The sequence below is a fragment of the Dioscorea cayenensis genome, chromosome 4 (genome assembly GCF_009730915.1).
Source record: "Dioscorea cayenensis subsp. rotundata cultivar TDr96_F1 chromosome 4, TDr96_F1_v2_PseudoChromosome.rev07_lg8_w22 25.fasta, whole genome shotgun sequence".
NCBI lineage: Eukaryota > Viridiplantae > Streptophyta > Magnoliopsida > Dioscoreales > Dioscoreaceae > Dioscorea > Dioscorea cayenensis.
This window is the reverse complement of record NC_052474.1, coordinates 4,291,763-4,314,824: the sequence shown is the minus strand read 5'-3', so window position 1 is coordinate 4,314,824 and position 23,062 is coordinate 4,291,763. Positions and strand designations below refer to the sequence as shown.

The window sequence follows — 23,062 nt, the reverse complement described above, 5'->3', positions numbered from 1 at the left end:
GCGACGTGGTCCAAGAAAGCCCTTTTTTTATTTTTAATTTATTATTATTTTTTTTATTTTTATTTTTTTTAAAAGAGTGGATAAATCACGTAATAATCCACTAAATACAAAAAAAAATACAACAAAAACTAAAAAAAAAAACAATAAAAATAAAGAGCATGCAGGCCCCGACTCTTTTTTTTTTTTTAAAAGAACTTCTCAACCAGAGAAGCTAATGCTATATTAAAATAAAAGAAAGCAGAAAAGAGCTACACACTAGAAACACAAAAAACTGAATTAAAAAACAAAACCTAACTCTAACATGGATTGCAAGATCCAGAAAGGGAGATCCCTCCCAAACAGAAACAAATTGAGATGACGATGATTGAAACCCAGCGAAGCAAGGTTAGCAGTGGGGACTCCCCAAAGATCTAGGATCAAATGAATTTTGGGTTGATTACTGATGTCAAGAAGAAACTTCACGTTATCGATCTGAGGTTGGAAACGCCAAATGGTAGTATGATCAGAGGCAGACAGGTATGCAACAATGTTTGCCTGGGCAAAAAGATGTGCTTAACGGTGATGTGCTGGTTGACCGCAATCTAGAGAGCCACTTCAAAAGCAAGAAGATCGTCTGAAGAGTTATCCATCATTCCCTGAGAAAAGCACCCTGCAAGAGAGACAACACAATTAGAATTTATGAAGAAAAATCCAACGGACCTTACCTGAGTATTGTGATTGGATATGGCGTGCAAGAAGAGGAAGAGACCATCGGCGCAAGTAAAATTGTTAACGATCAGTTTCCTGCCAATGGAATTTGTGGATCCAATGGAGTATTCTCGAACGTGAGCGACAACCTTAGCCACAATAACTGAGAGGTTTGGAATAATATTCTTGAAGATAGCATTGCACATGCAAACCCAAATAAACCAAGCAGCAGCAGCAATAGTGGCTAAACTATGCAAGGAATGTCGAAACCTGAAGAGCCAATGTCCAGAAGAGAAGTCATCAGGGAAGGCAAAGTGAATGTTCTCCCTGTCACTAAGCTGATTCCAAACCTCCTGAATTCTATTACATTGGCACATTAAGTGATCCGTGATTTCCCGATGGATCCCACAGAAAATGCAAGGATTATTGGGGCTAACATGAATGCTATGAAGGAAAGCATACATAGACAGCCGACCCCTGAGGCAAATCCAAATAAAATGTTTTACTCTCAGAGCAACAGGGATAAGCCACAGAATTTGCCAGCCAGGCCATCGATCAAAGGGGGAAACCTAGCAGTTTAAATGATGATAAACCACAGAAGAAATTCTAGTACAAGAGGATTTAGGAGACCAAATCCAGTGATTACCGGCACCGGATTCAATAGATGTAACCGCAAGATCAGGGATATTAAGATGATTACCAAACATAACATTGAGATTATGAAAATTCCACTTGTCATCGTGTACAAGATTAGTGAAAAGAAACTGATCAACATTGACATTCATGTTAATGACCGTAGGCTTAAGGACCAAGGGAATATCGAAGCACCAAGGATCCCAAAGAAAGGAAATGCTAGTGGGATCGATAGAGTTTATCTTACAATGATGCTTGATAAACACAGCAGAATTAAATAAGCTACAGAAAAACCAAGAGCATTTAGCAGGAGTGCTATCATGCCAAAAATTAATCTTCCCATACTTGTCATACAAGATCTCCACCCACACAGTGTCATGATTAATGAGATATTTGAAAATATGTTTGGACATTAAAGAGTGCTTAGCCATAGCCAGATTTCTAATACCTAAGCCCCCCTCAGACTTACCTTCAGTTAAAATATTCCAACCCACATTACGGATGCCCGTTCCATTGCCATTCCGATTCCAAAAGAATTTTCTAACGGCTTTAGAAATCTCAGACAGAATTAAATCAGGAATGGGATAGACAGACAAAGTGTAAACAGGCACAGAGAGAAAGACAGAGTTAATTAAAAATTCTTTAGCAGCCGGAGTAAGATGAAATTTAGCCCAAATATTTGTTAATCTATTGACTTTGTCAATCATTGGCCAAAAAGTTTGTGAAGCAATGCGCTTAGGGGAAATAAGAACACCTAAGTACTTAAAAGGAAAGTAGGCTTGATTGAGATTCAAAATAGAGCAAATCCTTTTAGTAACGTGTTTGTTAAACCAGGATGGGAAGTAATTGGCGGAAGGAGAGGGGGCCAAGGGTGTGCTTGAGCACCCCCTTGCCCCCATGAAAATGTTTATATTTATAGATATATATATATATATAATATAAAAATATTAGTAATTATAATTCATATATAGTTATCTCTTTATTTATTTATTTTTAAATTCTAACCAATGCTATTTAAGATAAATTAAATAAAAATTATTATATTAGATAAAAATCTATGTTCAGTGATAAAAATAAATAATAACATAATATGGGTAGTGAAACCTATATTAATTTTAAATTTTATATTTTAAATATTTTTTATTGAATTTATCAAATTAAAATTATCAACTTTTTTAAGAATATTAATGTAAAAAAATAATATTATTATAAATAAAATAAGATTGTGAAAAAAAATGCAACCACGGTCTTAAAAATCTCTGAAAGATATAATCCTTATCTTTCAAGTTCAAATGCAATCTCTCTCTCTCTCTCTTATAAGTCAAAAGCATGGTACAACGGTAAAATTTAACTCTAGATCATTTGGTGAGTTTTTTCTATTCGCTCAATCTCTTCCAATTTTATGTTTTATGTGAGACTTATCTTTTTTTTTTTAATCTAATTTCATTTGATTCATTGATTGTTTTATTATTTTTTTATGATTTTTTTTATATTTGTTAAATATTTGTTTTGCTATTTGTTATGAAAATTTTTTATGAAGAATTTATTGTGCAAATTATTATAAAAATTTGTTAAATATCTTTTTATTAATTGTTGTGAAAATTTTTATTGTTCATTAGATTACTAATTAAATTAGATTATGAATTTGCATTAAGTTATTTTTTAATTGCATTATTTGTTACTTGTACGTTGAATTAATTGTTAATTATGTAGATATAATATTCTTTTACATTTAACCCAAATTTTTTAGATGCATGTATATTTTATATAGATTATTACTATTATAATCTCAAGTTTAAATTAATAGAATTATTCAAAATTTAATTATATATTTTTTAAAAAATTTGAATTCAGCACCCCTTAATTTTGTTTCTAGTTTCGCCATTGTCGGGCCTAACTCATAGCACTAGAATGAGGTCTGTCAAAATATAGGCATGACAAAAACAAGTAAGTTACTTTTTATCATTGATGTACTTTCAAATAGAAAATAAATAAATAAATAAATAAAATCTATTTTTTTTAACAAATACAAGACAAGTGCTCCATCTAAAAAACAAAGAGGGGATGTGCATAGGTATGAATCACAACTACAAGAAAACGGATAACAAAAGGCCAAGAGGTTTTTCATTAAAATCTCTTTTATGAAGTAATATGGAAAGTTATGCACTATTGGATGGTCAATCTTATCATTTTTATTTAAAAAAAAAAAGATAAATAAAAATAAAAGAATTTAATTTCATCATTGGAATAACCTAAGTTGGCGGAAGTGGTAAAGACTTAGAGCAGCTTAAACAAGTAATTCAAATTTGAATTTTATTTCCCACTGAAAATGTATACCTCTACAAAAGGCTTTTGATAACCTCATGCCCTCGACTCGGATTAATATAGAGCACGCAAGCTCTAGAATACCAGTGATCTAACTACCAAAAAAAATATTCCAAAATTATCTCTATTTTTTACTCTATTAATTTTAGGTTCAATTTAATTTGTTTCAATTTAAAAATATATATTTACTTAGATGCCCAATTAAGCTAACTTGAGGCCATTGAGATAAGATTTTAGTTGAACTCATTTTATTTTTTAGGTATAATACCATATTTGAGGTCCAGTTGAGTTTAAAATAAATAAAATATATCAAGAATTATAATTAACAGTTAATAAGTATATATATATATATATGTTTTTTTTTTTTCTGATCTTAAAGATTAATATATGAACTTTAAATCTTTTTTACAAAACTTTATATTACTATTATCTTAAAAAAAAACTGCTATTTGATTGCCATGATAACATGTTAGAACTCATTATATAAGGTTTATAGACTTGAGTTTTGTTTGGTAATATTAAATTAAAATATGCTTATATTGGCTGGAATTTAGTGTTTTAGCATTGAAAATAAAAGAAAAAGGTAAAAAAAAAAAATCATCAAACATATTTTTGAACTACTCTATCACTAGCATGATAACTTAACAATGATATATATATAATATATATCACAATTTGTAAGAAATACAGTGATTTAATGGATAAAATTAATATTATGCTTACATAACATGCTTCGTGATAACTCTTCAAAATAACATGGCATCCAAGTCACACATGCTTGTTTTCCTTGTAGATATCACATCACCTGTGTAATGATTCATGAAGCATAAACACCTTGTTAACCTGCCTTTCATGTCAATCTTAACCACCATTTCGAGCATTTGTAACATTTGCACCAAGCCTTACCACAATTTCTTATACCAAATTATCCTCATCGCACTATAGACTGTTGTGATTGATCTCCTCTCTACCACATAGAAACACAACATTCTCATCACCCTCAAGTTAGGGTGCCATTTCCATAGCATTTGTGATTCCGGAAAGTCCAACAAGGAAGGGTTCTATATTGTCATGCTCTGTGGCAATCATTGGGAGAAGGGTTTATCAAACGACTATTTTAGGGTTTTTTTAAGAAAAAGTTAGTGAAAGAGAAGGAGAAGAGAGAAAAAAATAAAGGAAGGGAAGAGGAGAGAGAGAGAGAGAGAGAGAGGGAAAGGTGAGGAATAATTTTCTTTTCCCCTTTTCTTGTTTCATTAGCTGCTTGTCCCACACATTCTCTCACCATATCATTAACAATGATATAATGACCCATTACCAAAAGTAATTACATTATAAAATTTTTATATTTCATAGAGTTTAAGAACCCTTGATTGGGCCTTGATGATTTCCTTAGTTGACGGTCCACACTTGCCATGTTGGACATGGTTACCAGCTCATCCAATTTCGTTGCATGCTCATACTTCACAATCACCACACCTAACTAAATATTGGATCCTTGCCGAGTTCAATTACTTGAAATATCTACTTGAATTCTCCATCATCTTATAGATAAATCCAATACTCACATTATCTAAAAAAAGGAAGATTGAGTTTAGTAAGGATCAAATAGATGCAAAGATCACACACAAATTATCAAGGGGTGATCGAAACAATCCAACCAACCAACCAGAGTAGGACACATCAGCAAAAAAACATACACTCAAATCCAACTCACAAATTCTTAATAGGCAAGACATTCGTAATCCCTATGAAAGTTGACCATAGCATTAATTCATTCTCTCCACTCAATCCAACCATTCTATGGAGATGCACCCCCACCCAATCAGAGAATAAATAATTCCACAACTATACATAGTTAGAATGACCTCCACCCAAAATCTAACAAAAAATAACTGCCCCTCCCATTACAAAATGTCCACCAATTAGAACTAAAAAAATCACCCAAACCAACACACTCCCAAATCAGCTAATCCCACCCAAAAAAAAAAACCTAGTCTCACCACCCCCAAGCTATGCTGAAAATCAGTACCATCTCTCCATCAACAAATTACCAAAAAAGTAGAGAACTGAACATTATATTTAACATCACAACCTTCCTAATTTTCTTGAATACCACATCCACACTATATGGTTTATGTTGGAAAATCAAATGATTTCTTGCTATCCACATCATATGCACACAAGCAGAAAATAGCAGTTCTCCTTAACCTTGTAAGCAAAGTTTTGCCTCTAACTTTCCTAATAAACTAGCTGATATTTCTTGACCAAACCAAAGGTCTTCTATTCACATTCTCACCCTTCAAAACCCAGTACTAAATATATTGAGAATATGAGCAGTTGAAAAATAAATGAGAAACATTTTCAATGGTATTAATACAAAACACACAATCAGCAGACCTAGAAGACTTACATGAGTATAATCTATCCCTTGTCATCAATCTATTAGGCATACCTAATTTGCCTTTTTGGTTTCTTTTTGTAATATGTTTTTTTAGCTAATAAAATTATTATTTTTCGCTTGACAAAAAAACAATGATGCAAAGATCCACATCAGGAAAGCAATGTAACAACAGAAGAAGCTCGCAATCCATTGTTTGAGTGGTGACAAAGAGGATGACCTGACATCCACTAGGAGAAAGAGGGTCACATGGATGCCAACTCATTTGGGAGAACTATTGGGAAAATCAATTGTGCAAGTATAACATTACTTAATGAGTTTCTGAATAGCTCTTTCAAATAGCATGGCATCCACATCATTAGCTCCTTTTATTATATTGGGTGCAATGCCACACTTATAATCATCCCACGATTTCTTTTAATCATAGCCTTCTTTTGTCTTCTATTTAATCTAATCTACTTTGCCATGCACCTTTGCTACCCCTGCCCTTCACCTCCATTTATGCCTCTGCCACCACTACCTTTGCCCTTGTTGCACCCCTCTGTCTATATGCCCGGTGTAGGCATGACAGAAAAAAGGTAAAGGGTGGTAGAGGTTATTGGTGACGAGGCCAATGAAGATGAAGAGTAATGGAGCTTCGATTGGATAAAAGAGAAAAGGGTTATAATAAAAACATCGATTGATTGATGATTATAAGTGTGATGTGACATTAGAGAGACAGAAAGTTGATGCCGTAGATGGTGCATCATTGGGAAATTTTTTTTTTTTGAAAAAAATGAATAAACCATAATTTCATTAAAAATTGAAGGGGTAAGTAAAAAAAAACCAACCGCTAATAACAAGAAAAACAAATAAAAAGATAGAAGAGTACAATATGTCAAATAACAACAAGGTTCACTGAAGGTTGAAATATCAAAAGAAGAAAAATATTGAAAAGCTCTAGCTGTAGAGAGAGTCTCCTCTTAAGGTGGGGTCGAAAAAAGTGGACTAGAAGCTAGCCAGTGACATATGCTTGGAACGCCCTAAGAATTGGATACTCCTCTTAATAGCAACAAACGATTCTTCTCACTTATGTATTTTTACTACAAGAGTTGCGGAAATCCAAAAGAGGAAAGTGTGATCAATCTTCAGCAATAATTCCAAACAGAGGCGTGGTCATAAGCAAATTATTACATCTTTTTTATGGGATTGTTCAGAGTAAAAATTTTATTATCCCATGCCAACCATTTGAAGATATCACGATTAATTTGATATCCTTACAAGAATAGTATCATTGAAAAGAATAATATTGTTCAGTAGTCATCTTAATCGGTTATTATTATATCTTCATCGGATAAACAAAGGGGAATAAAGTTACGAGCATCTCGCTATCCGCTTGCTGTGATCACGCACCCGCCCCACAAACTCGAGGAACTAGTCTCCATCTCCAATTGCCCTGGTGGCAGTGGAGAGTCCAAGAAGAAGCCGCACCAACGCGCCACACTGATCCAAGCCATGAAGAAGAAGGTGATGCTCCCTCCCACGATTTCTCTCTGGCTGCCCACCGTTTTTCTCATCCGGAGGACCTTTTCTTGTAGATCGGCGGCGGGCTGTGCAGCGTCGACCAAGTGTTCGACCAAATGCTCAAGCAACTCGATGACCATCATCCCGTCGAGTTCCAACTCCCGGACTGGCTAAAGAAGCGAAAATCCACGCCCTACACCTTCATAAAGCGCAGTATCTTTCTTTCTTTGCTGTTTGAATTGATTTTTTTTCTTTATCATTATTGTTGTTTTTTATCAGATAATGTGAATTCTTTGGTATTTAACTTCTTGTTTTTCAGATTTGTACCTCACCAAGAAGATGAAACGCCGAGCTGAGGATGATGGTATATTTTGCTCTTGCAGCCCCTCTTCTGCCCAGTCTGCAGTTTGCGACAAGGATTGCCTTTGTGGGTGAGTGTTTTCTTGGCTAATTATGTCTGGAATGGTGGGCAGTTGCTATTCTTGTGACTTAAAATGTTGTTTTTCTTAGTGTTGATTGTTGATCCATGTTGTATTTCAATTTCACAGAATGCTTTTGTCCAGTTGCTCCCAGAGTTGTAATTGTGGTAATTTATGTGCCAACAAACCATTTCAAAGCCGACCTGTGAAAAAAATGAAATTAGTTGAGGTATCTATTTATTTGTTCTACTATTACTTTCCATGATGAATCCAGTCCAGAGAGAGGTCTGGAAGCCAAATTTCTATGCTTTCATTCAATCACAAACTTTTCCTTTTCCAAAAGGAATTAACTAATATCATTCCTCTTTTTTTCATACTTATGATGGTTTAATGTTTTTTGCAGACAGAAAAATGTGGATCAGGACTAGTGGCAGATGAAGAAATTAAGCAAGGGGATTTTGTGATTGAATATGTTGGTGAAGGTAGCATTGTTTGTATTATATTTTAAGCTTGAATTCTCAGAACAGATATTTATTTATGGAAATAGAATTTCTCCTGTGACAGTCATCGATGACAAAACTTGTGAGGAGAGGTTGTGGAAAATGAAGCACCGTGGTGAGACCAACTTTTATTTGTGTGAGATTAATCGCGACATGGTTATTGATGCCACATATAAGGGAAACAAATCAAGATATATAAATCATAGCTGTCAGCCCAATACAGAAATGCAGAAATGGTTGGTATCCTGCTGTTCCCTTGTCAATTCTTCACTGCTTGTTCTTGATATACTATTTTGCCTTCAAAATATTTTCAGGACAATTGATGGTGAAACTCGCATTGGTATATTTGCAACTCGTGACATAAAAAAGGGGGAAGAGCTGACTTATGATTACCAGTATGCTGTTTTCACACTTATTCTGATCAATCTGCTCCCGTCAATGTGCTCAATACTTTGTCTTCATGCCTTTATTTTCACAATCTATGATTCGGCTTTGATTTATGTTTTGTTTTCTCAATTGAGTATCAATTTTTTTTTTATAGCCTGCATTTCCTCTTTCTTAGAATGAGCTTCCATGAGATCTGCAGATTTGTGCAGTTTGGAGCAGATCAAGATTGCTTTTGTGGTTCTGCTGCTTGCCGGCAGAAGCTAGGTAACAAGCCTAGCAAGTCAGATGCTGCGCTTCAATTGGTCCTTTGTGAGATGGCAGCCTCATCACCCACTGTCCAAGCACTCCTTTATGGAAAAGATGTAAGTTCATTGGTTTAAATAGTTCAAACTTCAAAGGATGCATGAGAATAGGCTTTCATTTTTTTTTTTTTTAATTGTGTCATTTTTCAAGCCACATTCATTGAAATGGAACTCCTTACATTTTTCTTGCATCTGATATTCGGAGGACATTCTAATTGGGTTCTATGTGATCACTGAAATTTCACCAGTCAAAAACACCTAAGGAAATCGAGAACTGGCAGACCAAGAAATTCGACCATGGTTATGTTGGTTACTGGGCTGACTCTATCTGTTAGCATGATACAATTCTGACGGGGAAATTAACAATGAATATAAGTAGAAGAACTAATGACTGAGCTTTATTGGGAATTTAGTAGCTAATATCTCCAAGGCTGTGGATTGGAATTGATTATTCATTCTACCAGTTTTTCCTCAAATGAGATTGATTTATTATCGTCTTTCAAGAATTTGAAGGCTGCTGTTTGGCCTTTCATTTTTAAAATTCTACTATATGAGCCTTTTGTGTATTTGGTACGCTGGAAAATTTATATTGTTTCTACCAGATTTGCTTCTCTCCCTAGCTCTTATTTGGATATTTAATGTAACCAACTCATCTTGTAGAAACTGTTCTTCCTCTTACAACTAAGTTACATGCTTCGTAACAAAGTCAGAAAAATCTTATCATTTTCTTTTACCATCTTGCTTATTAACATTTTTCTTCCTTCGTTCTCTTCATATGATCTTCATTGCCCCATTACAATTGTGTTGAGTTCTTCATCATAACAAAATTCAAATCCTTCGGTCCAAACCTCTTTTGAATCTGGTTTGATTAGTTTGCTTTTATTTCTGGTAGAGGATAGGAGACCCTTACATCGTAGTACACAAGGATTCATTATGACTTCTGGGAAGTCTGCATCCTAGTACTGTGTGTCTGCTGTTGGTAGCCTTTTTGGCTTGATTAGTTTTATTACATATGTGAAAAGGACAAATTTGATTATAGAACCTGAGTATTATGAAGAATTGGTTGCTAACCATACGAAGAGGTTTTTAATGCCCTTTTGTGACACTTTATAAATTTCAAAATGTGTATTAGCTACTGAATTTTGTCTTTCTCATCATTATTCGTTGAGTCTCTATTAGACCAGTTTACTTACTTGATTTCTTTTATTTGATTAGGATTTTCCAGGGGGGAGACCAGAAATGGGTAAAGCATACACCCTTATTATGCCTTAAATCATCTTGTTTATGACCTAATATTTTGATATTTGTCAAAGGAAAAGCTTATGATTTTCGCTAGACTTGTTTTAGATTGTTTTCTTTCCTCCTTAATGCAGGAAGTTTATATCTTTCTCTTCCTTATAAGAAAAAGACCAGCTTCCAGAATTGCATTGGGGAAGTAATTCGGATATGGTGCCGCCGTGCTAAAAGGTAGTGAATGTGCTTTTCTAACCTATTAAATGCTTAGTCAAACTACCTTTCCTTTTTTCTAGTAATGCATAAATTTCAATTTTCAACTGCTGCAGGTACTATGGTGGCGTCATATTAGAATTCAACAGCTATACCAGAAAACACACTGTAAAGTTCATGTTCATTGTTTGTTAGAAGATATTGTGGATTAAAGTTTTGAAATTGGATCTCAGAATGAACTGACATTTTGAATCTGCTGACAGATTATCAACGAGGAAGGTCTGATTACAATTCTTGATCTGTCCAAAGAGGATTGGGACCTTCTGTGATCCAATTACTTTCCATATTCATTTCCCCATGTGAGAACTTTTACCCTCATGAACTAGACACCCTATGATAAATTTTTACCTTTTAACTGACGCATACTAGAATGACTTGCGGCACTTACTGCTGTTGTCTTTTTATGCTATTCCAACCATATCACATAAACATTTTGCTGAAGATGAGTATTCTTGTTGAAGAGCTCACATGTATTCTTTGGCGCAGGTGCAAACCCAAATGCAGTTCCTTCATAAAGTTTGTTCAGTTGCTGCATCTTTGATACTCTCTTTGGATGCAAACCTTGACCACAGTGGTTTAACCGTTACAGTTCGATCAATGTCACTAATTGATCGAACACAATACTTTTGTAACAACATTGATGATTGATTGATTGACCCAATTGTAACTTTTGTATTTTGGAGCTTTGGAGCGAAAGTCATACATGTTTTCAAGTTGTCAACTAATGTTAGCATATGCCCATTTGGTGGATGGATGCTTTAATGAACATGGGTGGAGTGTTCTTACACTACTCTAGATTTGCAGATGATATGTAACTAACCGTGCCTTCTGGTTGTTTGTGAAAATGATGTTAATTTTATTAATTTAAATCATCCTATATAACCCCATTGGAACCAAAGTATGTTTTCTTTTTTAAGGAAAAAAAATGTCTTATTTTATCCATGAGATTTCATACATTTCCTCTTACCGCGCCTTCCATCTCACAGCCGCCAAAAAGCCTCGCCCATATCACATCTGTGCGAGCTCACCGAATCTCTCTTCGGCATTTCATCAAATGCTTGCGCTACCAAAGAAACCCAAGCCCCCTCCATGTCTTCCCGTCCTCCTTTGGCATTGCCAAAACCCCCTCCTCCTCCGCTCTTCTTGTTGCCCCTGAACCATCCACCATGCCAAATCACGGCGGCCACTGCCTCTACCTCCTTGCCTCCCTCCTCCGCCGGGGCTTGCCCTCTGTCGCCCTCTCCGTCCTTGATCGCATCATCATATGCTCCTCCACTCCTGACGCTCTCGCCGCTGCCCGCTATGCCTCCTCATTAGGCCTCCCAGTGGACCCTGCCCGCCTCCTCCGCCCCCTCCTTTCCTCACGGCAATTCACCAAGGCGTCTCAGGTCTTCCTCTCCTTCACCTCTCTGTCCATCTCCGATCCATCCCTTCTTGACTCAATGCTCCTATGCTACTGCGAGCTACGAGACCTTCCCCGAGCCCAATCCCTTTTTGATGCCATCATAAAGCTCAAATCTTTGCCGAGTTTAGCCTCGTACGGCGCGTTACTTCGGCTATTATGTGCCAAAGAGCAGTTGTCGCACGCTTTCTCCCTGTTTATCCGCATGGCCGGAGCTGGTGTTCTCCCTCCTGAGTCCTCTTATCACGTTTTGATTCCTCGGTTGTGCTCCGAGGGTTACTTGAATGAAGCACGCTTCTTGTTTGATGTAATGCTTGGTGCTGGCATTCGACCCTCTCTCCGTTTGTTGAAGTCCTTGGTCTATGGCTTTTGCAAAGGGCAGAGAATGTTGGACGCCGAGCGAGTTTGTAGGATCATGAAGTCGCATGGGTTCTTTTTGGATCGTACGCTGTGCACGGTGATGATTCATGGGTATTGCAGGGAAGGAAGGATAAATTTGGCTCTTGATCTTTTTAAGGAGTTGAAGGAGAGGATTGGCTGTGAGCCAGATGCATACTTGTATAATACAATGATCTATGGATTCCTGAAGCTTAATTCTGTTGATGAGGGTTGGGAGTTGTTCCATGAAATGGTGGGATGTGGCCTGAAGCCAAATGTGGTTACTTTCAATATGATGATCAGCTGGTACTGTGAAAACACTGATGTGGATTTTGCGTTGAAACTTATTGATACAATGAAGAGTTATGGTTTGACACCAAATCTGCATTGTTATACTGCAGTGATAACCGCACTTTGCAAGGCTAAGAGATTGTCGGAGGTGCAGAAGTGGTTTGATGAAATGCTTGACTGTGGCATCATCCCTGATCACCTTATGTTTCGGTTGCTGATTAAGAATCTCCCATGTGATCATAAGCTTTGGATGATTTGCAAGGTTTTGGATGGTCTGTCCAGGAATGGTTGCAACATCAACGCTTCGAGGTTTGTCAGATTGTGTACTTCTGATTCGGATGAGGAGTTGCAGCGGGAAGTCAAGCTTCTGTTTGATGAGATGGCGGGATACAATATAATCCCAATGAAAGTGGTTCTCCATATTTTGTTAGGAGCCGTTTGCTCACGGGGTAAGTTTAGCATTGCTTATCTCTTATTGGAGAACATGGTTGAGCATGGATCTGAGCCTTCAATTTCTAATTATAATTTCTTTATAAGATGTTTGTGCAAGGAGGATAGGATAGAGGATGCTTACTCTCTTTTATGTCATATGAGAAGGAGAGGTGTGCTTCCTAATCTGGCTACTTATTCAATTATTATAAATTCTCACTGCAAGCGTGGAGACATAGAGTTAGCATTGAGAGCTTTTGATGAGATGATACAGCAGGGTTTTAGGCCTCCTGTTGACGTTTATGATTCAATTATAAGATCTTTGTGCAAAGCAGGGAGGATGGAGGAAGCTGTGCTCACCTTTGACAGGATGCTAGAGGCAGGCGTCATGCCAGATGATGTGATCTACACCACACTCATCAATGGTTATTCAAAGATGGGAAAGATTGTTAATGCTCGATATCTGTTTGATGAGATGGTGGATCGCGATATACAACTGAGTTCCCATGCTTACAGTGCTCTTATTAATGGACTGACGAAGACCAACATGTTTAGAACAGCTGGTAAATATCTGCGTATGATGCTGGAGGATGGTTTTGTGCCAGACACAGTCCTTTATACAATGCTCATAAACCAGTTCTTTAAGAAAGGGGATGTTCGCCTTGGACTAGATCTAATTGCATTGATGGTGAGGAACCAGGTTCAACCTGATCTCATCACATTTGGAGCTGTGATCAGTGGTATATGTAGAAATGTCTCGAGGCATGAAAAAATGAAACTTTCTTTAGCTGTAAAATTGGAGGAAGCAAGGTGCTTGCTTTTTAAGTTGTTATCACGAAATACTATTGCATCAGGAAGGCTAACTCAAAATATCCAATGTGGAACTACTAAAGAAAAAATTGAGCTAGCTAGGGAGTATATACAACTTCTCCCGGTTGTTGGTTTGGTTCCAGATTTACATATTTACACTGGGATGATTAATGGATTTTGTCGAGCTAATATGAGAAACAATGTTAATGCCCTCATAGATTCTATGGACAAAGCTGGTATTGTCCTTGACCAAGTGGCATGTACCATCTTAATGGGCGCCCATATCAATTCTGGTGAGATCGATCGTGCGACTGAATTATTTAACCAGATGAACAGGGATGGATGCATTGCTGATAATGTTACTCTTGATACACTTATTAAAGGTTATTCTATTGCTCAAAGAGGGATGGAGGCATTATCTCTTTTTCACATGATGCGGAAGAGAGGGCTTTTCCCTAGCAAATTTTCATGTCATAGATTGCTTGACTGCCTCTGTCAAAGTCATGCTAGTGATCTTGCATTTAAACTATTTGAGGAAATGGTTTCACATGGCTATATGCCACAGCATGATAAATATAACAAATTGCTCTTCATGCTCTTGGAAGAGGAAGGTTTGCAGGCGGCTCACAAAACCTTCGACATGATGCTTAAGAGAGGAAAAACTCCGGATCATGAGGCAAAGAAACAGCTGCTCAATATGTGTTATAAACATGGAGAATATGATCTGGCTCTTGTGATTGACAAAAATATACCAGTTTATGAGTGAGTAATGCTTTCTGTAACTAAAAAAAAATCGGAAGTTGATAGATGATGCATGTCAGTCTCTCTGAGATTAATTCTCCTCTCTGGGCAGGTAAATATTCCCTTTTATTTAATTTATTTGTCTGCCTGGAAAGCATATAAAAAAGAAATATAGTTTTGATGAGTTTACTCTGATGATTAAGCATATATGTTTTTCTTGAAGGGTTCTGCCTGAAGGGTGAGCATCAGCATCCAGATGCCTCTTTTTTGTGCTATCTGGTGAGAGTCAGGGACATTGACAACTGTTACTTCAACAATCTAGGTGGACAATCTTTTATCGTAAATCACTAAATGATTGATTTTTTATTTTTCTGGTTTTTTGGTCGGTTTTATATTGCTTGATCTCATTAAACACCAGCATAGTCTTCTCAATACAGGCTACTCAAACAGCATTGCTTTAAGCTAGTTAGTAATAAAGGATTCTAAAATGACAATATTTTGTTTACATTTTGTAATATATACTCACTCTAGAACTTGGAGCTTTTCAATCACCCTTAGTTGGCATGATTGCTAAATCAAGTTGCCTATGAACGGCAGCTGATAATTTAACATTGATTCCTTAATATTAGTGAATGAGTATTCAATTGCGATGTTCATGCTGCCTTAGCTCTCGTTGACTCAAATGTATGTACTTTCCTGGTTCTTGAAAGACAACATTGGCTGCAGGCCAACCTTTGATGGTTGTTTGTTCTTTTTGTGTGAAGATGCATATGGAGCAACCTGAAAGATTTATCACTCTTGAAAAGATATAAGCTGATGAAGTCACTGTACAGTGTATGGCGTCAAAACACGCTCCTCAGCAATAGCATCACTGGTACACACATCAATTTATTTCCCATTGCAGAGGTTGCAGGTTGCAAAGAATTTTGCCCTTTGTCAACCAAATTGATCAAATATGATTTTCCTGTTTTCTTGATTACAGCCAATAGCTAAAAAACTTGCCCTTTTATGCTTGCTTGGTGGTTTTGGTGCTCCCTACCTTTTATCCATCAAACTTGCTAGTGTTTTTTTAGAAAAATTATTATCATGCTACTTGTGGAATATGTACTTAATAGTGCAATAATGCACAAGTTATGGTAATAAGCAAATCAGTTGCTTGAAATATAAACAAAATCAGAACTGCTTTTTTTTTTTTATAAAGCCAGCATGCGTGATTCCATTTTGAATGCCCATTGAGTGTATTTCTCCATTGAATTGATCATTTACAATATTTTTTTTTCTAAAGCCAGCATGCGTGATTCCATTCAGAGTGGTTTCTGAATGGGTTACTTATTTTTCACTGGACCGCTATTGGGCTCATCTTGATGATGTCTAACCTTTAAGGTTGTAATATTTTATATGCTTGCTCAATTAGACAATTTTCTGTTTAACTACTAAACTTTTTGCGCTAGCTTTCCCACCAATTGCCATGTCATCCATTTGTTTCTGATCACCAACTTCTGTTTTTAAACTTAAATGTTGGGGTAATTTTTTGTTGATGACAGGAAATATTGATCAGCAGCACCTTGCCCCTTGGAATATCCAATTCTCCCTGACCCCTAATCTGATTGGAGACTTGAACATTATGCCAATATCTAAGCATCAGAGCGTCCACATAAAGCCCAGGTTTTAATTTAGAAGAAGAATCTGGGTTTATTGACATTGAAAATTGACCCTTCTGTCATGTCGGAGAGTTGGCCTATACAGGTTATCTGTTTATTGACAAATTGAAGTGGAGAAAATTATTCCCCAGCCATCAAGCAAAACTCTAGGTTTTCCACATGCTTCTGGTGACAAATGATTGTCAGATATCTCATCATGATGCATACTGGTTAGATAGTGATTATATATCTGCCTTGGTCTTCTTTTCTTTGTCAATGATCTTGATATCAATGAGAAGGTGACACATACATTACAATGTACAGGTTAATATGATCTTTAATATTCACATAAATATCATACAGATATAATTATTCATATAAAACTCATGATAGAGAAGCTGTTTGAATAGCTTGAATGATTTCATAATTCAGTCCTTTTTTTTATATTATTACACAAAGATGTCAAGGAAGTTTCCTGTCATTAATCTGTATCTTAATTGTGATTTGAAGGTTGTGAGAAGTTTATGAAGAGACCATGCATCTGACAACAGCAGCTGGATTCCTTTGCGGATGGAAAAATATCGCATTTGCTAACATAAACTGATGAACATCATTAGAGTTGCATGTAGAAGCTGAAGTGGTACTACTCGATGGAACGTGATGTGCTTCGCGAGGGTTTATCTTTATTGTGGGTCGATTCGGAAGAGACTTCAGATATTGAAATCTTCGTGTGATGGTGCAGAACAAACATCTCTGATTAAGTCCAGTAAGCTTAATACTTTTATTAACTTACTGTTAATTGTTGGTGGTGTCCCCTGAAATGGAAATTCAGTTTATATGCTTCACATTTGCAGTTATCATTTCTGAATGTTGTTTTGTTCTTTTGGGCAAATTCTACTTTTACTTTCATGACAGATTTTGTTTTTAAAAACTATTGATTAGGATGTAAACTCTTGAAACGTTCAAAGTTATATAATTTATTTTTTAGGTATTAGATAAATTTCTCTATTAGTGGAGATCTGGTGCAGCAAGAGATATGCCAAACAAACAGTTCCAATGAATCATCAGACCACTACTGAAGTGATCCATTGAGTAGCAACATCATAAGCATTTAGCATCATACTTGTTAACCAAAAAATTAAACAACTAATTAAGACTTTATGTATATCATTATATTAAATTAACAAAAAGAATTGCTTGCTTTAAGTAGCTTATATGTAGATGTTTTTATTTGCTCATATATATTTATGGCTGAAGATCTGTTTGCAAATTTTATGAAATATATATTGATTTTTTTATAAAATTTTTTAATTGACTTGTGATAAATATATATATATATATATGAATAACATTTAAATTTTGTAGAGGTGTGCAAGCAAATTAATTTATTAATTAATTAATTAATACATCATCATTCAGGCTACACTACTAACTTAACGAAGCGGCAATGACAGGTACTTTATATGTAAAAGGATGCCTAACCTCATGCATTTGTATGGCGTTTGTTTGTTCTAATCTTTAATGCAGTTATAAAGGATCCACTTTGAATTCAAAGTTTGTTTGTTTAAAAGTGATGTTGCACATTTGCAATGCTACTTGATGACCTTTCCTCAGGCCTAAAAGTCAGGTTACTTTATCCTACATCTAAAATGCTTTTATTTTGATTTTCTTCCATACCTTTGTGGCTTTGTGCCATCTTTTTCACATTTCAATATTTCATCATGTGATTTAAAAAAGAAAAAACAAAAATATTGGATTTTACTCATTTTTTTATTTTATTTCCTTTTTCATTTTTGAACTCCAATGTTCACACTATTTATCAAGGATTTAAGAATATTGGATTTTTATTCATTTTTTTATTTTATTTCCTTTTTCATTTTTGAACTCCAATGTTCACACTATTTATCAAGGATTGAAGAATTATTCAATGAGAAACATGGCATTCAAATCCATAAAAAGGTCAGAGAAGTTGATCTACATTAAGACTCTGAATATCAATGCACTACAAACTATCAATTTGAGCTGATGCAGCACTTGGCACTTTTTTTAACATCTTGGTCATAGTGAAAAATTTAATGGAGAACAAAAGTTATGAACTTCTGACTCATTCCATTTGTACTGGCATGCAGATAAAAAACAAAAGAGTAGTTGTCCAGAGCCATTGAACTCCTTTACTTTAGTATTTAATTTAATCGGTTTAAAAGTGAACTTATTTAGTTAAATGATGTGAGACTTGATCATAATTAAGAGGTGAAGAAACTGAAACAAAGAGCTTTGTGGATAAAGGAAGCTTCCATGAAACATCTGCTCTGATTCTAAAAAGAAGAAAAAGAAGGAGACAATTCTGTTTTTATGAGAAGTGTTAAGGAAAAGTACATACTTTGGACGGAGAATGGAAACTGGGGTTATATAGATATTTGAGAGGCCATAAATATTAATATTATTCTAAATTATGAAAAACAAGTGTCTGTCGTAAGTTCTTCAATCCAGATCGTTGAATGGTTAAGGATATTCCCACCATATATAAAGAAAATGGCATTGGACTCCCACACAGGAAGTTGAGTGTTTGACATCTTTTTCAAACATGGGCGAGGTTTATCGGATGGTAATACATTTGATTTCTACACGTGAAGTCTAGTGTTTGACTCTCTTCTTAAACGTGGTTAAGGTTTAAATAAAAGATATTCAATAATGTCTTGCCCACATTGTATATATATATATATAATTTTATTTTTACGAAAGTTATATAATTTGACTATTTCATACGATGTATATATATATTCACATCATCATGGTAGACAATCATTATAATATTTTTGCATATTTCAGTCCCCTCCATTTGTGAAATTAAAAAATTATTTAGGTGTATTTGATATGCGAAAAAATGAAGGATAACATAGCACAAACTCTCTTACCCTTTATTTGATTTACAAATAGGATTGGAGTACATCATTAGAAGTTAGTTAAGTACAATACAAATTGCTAAAATTTTTATCCCACAAAAACCACAATATAGCTTTTTAATTGTGGTACAACACAATTAAAAGACAGTTTTGCCTCTAATTAAAATTAAAAATTACAACACATCAACACAATCCAATCAAAAAATTTTGGAAATAAAAAAATATATTTAGTAAAAAATTATTAATTAATGTATTTTAGAAAGTAAAAAATATAATTATGCACTAATAGTTTTACAAATTATAAAAAAATTAAGTGGTGACTATTAAAAATAAGAAGAAATTTTAAAATATTTTGTTCTAAATTTTCTTTTCTAAAACAATAAAAGATTATACAAAAGGTATCATAGTATTTTTACAGTTTTTAGTTCAGTACTTATGTAAATCAAACAAAAAACAATACAATTTTTTTTGTGAAGTCCACTAAATATCAAACAAAGAACAATACAAATATTTGTGGTATACTCAAACACTTGGACAATGTTGTACTTCTTGTGATGTACTCATGTATAAATCAAACGAACCCTATATGTTTCTTAAAAAATGATATTTATTTATATGCTTTTCTAAATCATTTCTATTTGCTTATCTATATCTCAATTCAATTCTTTTATAAAAAAGTGAATTATTATTTATTTTCTTGTTTTCATCCATTTTATAAAATCTGGCTCATCCTCACTTATTGAATTGCTTCAATTTGATAACTTTTAGAGTAAAGGGTATCAATCTTTTAAGATAACTACCATTCTATTCTTATATTATATAAATAAATAATAAATTTTATAAACTCATAACTAAGAATAAGTCACGTCTTAATTCCATGGTAACTGTCACGGAATTGAATCTACTGAATTAATTTTCTAAGAACATTTGATTCGCATGTGAAAAGTTAAGAGTTTAACTCCCCAAATACAAGGTTGAGATGAAATAGATGGATGGGCCATGGGTGTAGCCGTGTAGGGGTTTATTTACATTATTTTTTCAATTTGAACTCATATTTATTTTTTGAACAAAACGAACAAATCACAATTTTGTTTCTAGAAACTTGCCTATACTAAAATCATTATATATAAAAAATCCTGCCCAAGCTAGCAATGGTCACAACTTTGCATTGCATAAACAATCACCAGAATGACAATGACATTGACAGGGGCACAATGAATTAAGTGAAGAGGAATAAATAAAAGAAAAAAAAAGGAGAATATTCTGTGGCTCTTTTCAATTGCATGGTGAATATGAAAAGGCTGAGGAGAACCTGACAAGGTGGCTATTGTGTCTGTTTTCAACAGTTACAATCACAATGAAGAAGATGAGAGAGAAAACCAAACTAGTAGGGGTGTATTTGAGTCGAGCCGTTCGTGAGTGGTTCGGTGTTTTACTCGACAAGGGCTCGTTCCTGTTCAGCTCATATTATAAACGAGCCAAGCTTGAGTAGCTGAAAGCTAGGCTTATTTTGGCTCGCGAACACAGTTCGCTAACAAGCTCGTAAACAAGCTCGTTTATAAGCTCGGTTGTAAGCTCGTTAATATATATATATATATATATATATATATATGTATGTATATATGTATATTAAGGTGTATATGTGACTATGTCATTGTTGTCAATTTGAGTCACACATATAGAGCTCTAAACTACTATTTAAAGGCTCAGCTCGTTAAAAGCTCAGGTCAGCTAGTTCATTAAGTTAAATAAGTTTGTAAGAGAAACGAACCAAGCTTGAACACCACCAAGCTCGCCTCATTAAATCTTTTGAACAACTTGTTTATTGTATAATTAAAATCTCGTTTATAGTATCATTTCCAATTTTATTTGTAACAATTAGTTACATCACAATGTTTATTTTGTTATAATTATAATTATTTGTTAACTTATTTAATGAAGATTTTAACAAACTTGAACTCAAACCTTAATGATTCCATAAACAAGCTTGAATTATTTTTTTAATCCTCAAACTCAAATCGAGTTGAGTCACACTTGATAATGATTCATTAAATAAACTTTAAATGATACTTTATTAAATAAAAAAATAGAATATAAAAAAATAGTCAAGCCTTAATTAAGCTAACGAGATAAGGTTAAGCTTCGAATTTTAATAACAAGTTGAGCTTGAGCATGAAGCTCGAAATAAGCTCGATTAGAGCTCAAGCTCGGTTAAAATAGTAACGAGCAAAGCTTGAACATGAAAAATGAAGCTCGAAGAAAGCTCGACTCTAGCTCGAGCTTGATTAATTAGTAATGAGCCAAGCTTGAACAAGGCAAAGCTCGACTCGACTCGGCTCGCTTCGTTTATAGCCCTACAAACTAGTACCATACATTGAATGGAGACTATTTTCAGTGCTTATGCACTTGTGTTATTAATGTTTTAGTTTTTTTTATTATTATTATTTCTTTTATTTCTTTTAAATGTGTTTGGATGGGGGAGTGGGGAGGGGTGAAGGGGTGTTTGGGGGTGAAGTGAGTGTTTGTTTGAGAGAGTGAAGGGAGGGTGAGAGGGGGTGAGGAGGGTGCCCCCTCATAACCCACTCCCCGAAATTGAGGTTTTTTTTGGGAAAATGAGTGTTTTTATTTTTATTTTTTAAAATAACATAAAATACCAATATTGTCCTTTGTTTATTTCCAATAATTTTCATTATATTTTTTATTTATTAAAACCTTATTTTTTACTTATTAAATTTTTATAAAAATACCAAATTACCCTTTATTAATTTGAGAAATTACCATAATAACTATTTAAAATTTTATTTTATTTTTCACATTATTATTATTTTCTTAATAGTTTAATGTGTCAATTGAAGATTAATAATAATATTTTTTGAATAATAATATAAAAAATTGAATAATTATAGTATTAGTTTAAAAATAATATTATTTTTTATAATAATAATAATAATATTGTATAAATAATATTATTAGTAATCTTAATATTAATTTTAACAAAGTTTGTACATAATAATCTTAAATACATAAAAAAAATTATTATGATCAGTTTTATATAAAAAAGACAAATTAGTAAAATACATATTATATCTCTCCTCACTCATCCTTCCAATTAAATAAAAAAATAGATTACTCCTCCACACTCCTCTATTGAACCAAACATAAATTTTTATTTTATTTTATTTTTTTTTTTATTTTTATTTTTTTACTCTTTCTCACTCCCGGCCTATGAACCAAACAAGGAGTTAGGGGGAGGCTGGACCTGCCTCGCGCTTTTTCTTTGGGTCAATAACTCTAGAGAGAACTATCAATCATTAAATTAATCAATTAATGCCTTTTGAATCAATGAATAGAGTTCCATCTTTATTCTTCTACTTCTGCTGCTGCTAGTTAGTCTACTACTAGCTACGACTCTTTGCTAACGTTGTTATTTTTTTTAGCAAAAAAAAAAAACGTTGTTATTTTCCTCCTTTAATTTAGGATTTTGTGGCCTGAGCTCCTTGGTCCCCTTCATTGATTTTTTCAAAGTTGTACACTTGTACTTTAATCAAGAAATTGATGATGGAGGAGAAGAGGCCTACTAATAAAGGTTGGGAGAAGTTGCTGGCCGCCCCACTCACTGTTGACTCAACCAAAGCTGTGACTTTATGTGAGAATGAAAAAAAATAAATAAAATAAATTTATATTATAACAAAATTGATAATTTTTTTAGAAGTTTAAAATAAAATTTTAGCTAAGATCTAGAGATGGTAGTTTATTTTCTTTTTTAAATAAAAGGCCTTGAGATTAACTTGCCAGACTTGCTTCCAAC

The 23,062-nt window shown here is 34.3% G+C and overlaps 2 protein-coding genes across 2 annotated transcripts; both read left to right on the top strand.

The window, feature by feature from the left end:
* Positions 1-7,357: 7,357 nt before the first annotated feature.
* LOC120259472 (histone-lysine N-methyltransferase ASHH3-like) lies at positions 7,358-11,373 on the top strand. The gene is made up of 13 exons (XM_039267083.1): positions 7,358-7,549; positions 7,621-7,759; positions 7,866-7,977; positions 8,095-8,194; positions 8,369-8,447; positions 8,530-8,701; positions 8,780-8,860; positions 9,052-9,214; positions 10,370-10,397; positions 10,528-10,621; positions 10,717-10,768; positions 10,864-10,959; positions 11,147-11,373. Exons 1-12 carry the CDS (start codon positions 7,538-7,540, stop codon positions 10,927-10,929), a joined length of 1,098 nt encoding a protein of 365 aa, XP_039123017.1. The 5' UTR covers positions 7,358-7,537; the 3' UTR covers positions 10,930-10,959; positions 11,147-11,373.
* Positions 11,374-11,601: 228 nt separating this feature from the next.
* LOC120258575 (pentatricopeptide repeat-containing protein At5g62370-like) lies at positions 11,602-17,231 on the top strand. Its single transcript, XM_039266036.1, has 4 exons — positions 11,602-14,823; positions 14,935-15,033; positions 15,476-15,585; positions 16,256-17,231. The coding sequence occupies exon 1, from the start codon at positions 11,602-11,604 to the stop codon at positions 14,734-14,736; it is 3,135 nt and encodes a 1,044-aa protein (XP_039121970.1). The 3' UTR covers positions 14,737-14,823; positions 14,935-15,033; positions 15,476-15,585; positions 16,256-17,231.
* The last annotated feature ends 5,831 nt before the right edge of the window (positions 17,232-23,062 follow it).

Bases quoted from the DNA above. Each gene is read 5' to 3' on its own strand.
- LOC120259472 (XM_039267083.1), top strand. The intron at 9,215-10,369 runs GTAAGTTCATTG...TTATTTGATTAG, and splicing joins CACTCCTTTATGGAAAAGAT to GATTTTCCAGGGGGGAGACC. The intron at 10,398-10,527 runs GTAAAGCATACA...TCCTTAATGCAG, and splicing joins AGGGGGGAGACCAGAAATGG to GAAGTTTATATCTTTCTCTT.
- LOC120258575 (XM_039266036.1), top strand. From the start codon at position 11,602: ATGAGATTTCATACATTTCCTCTTACCGCGCCTTCCATCTCACAGCCG.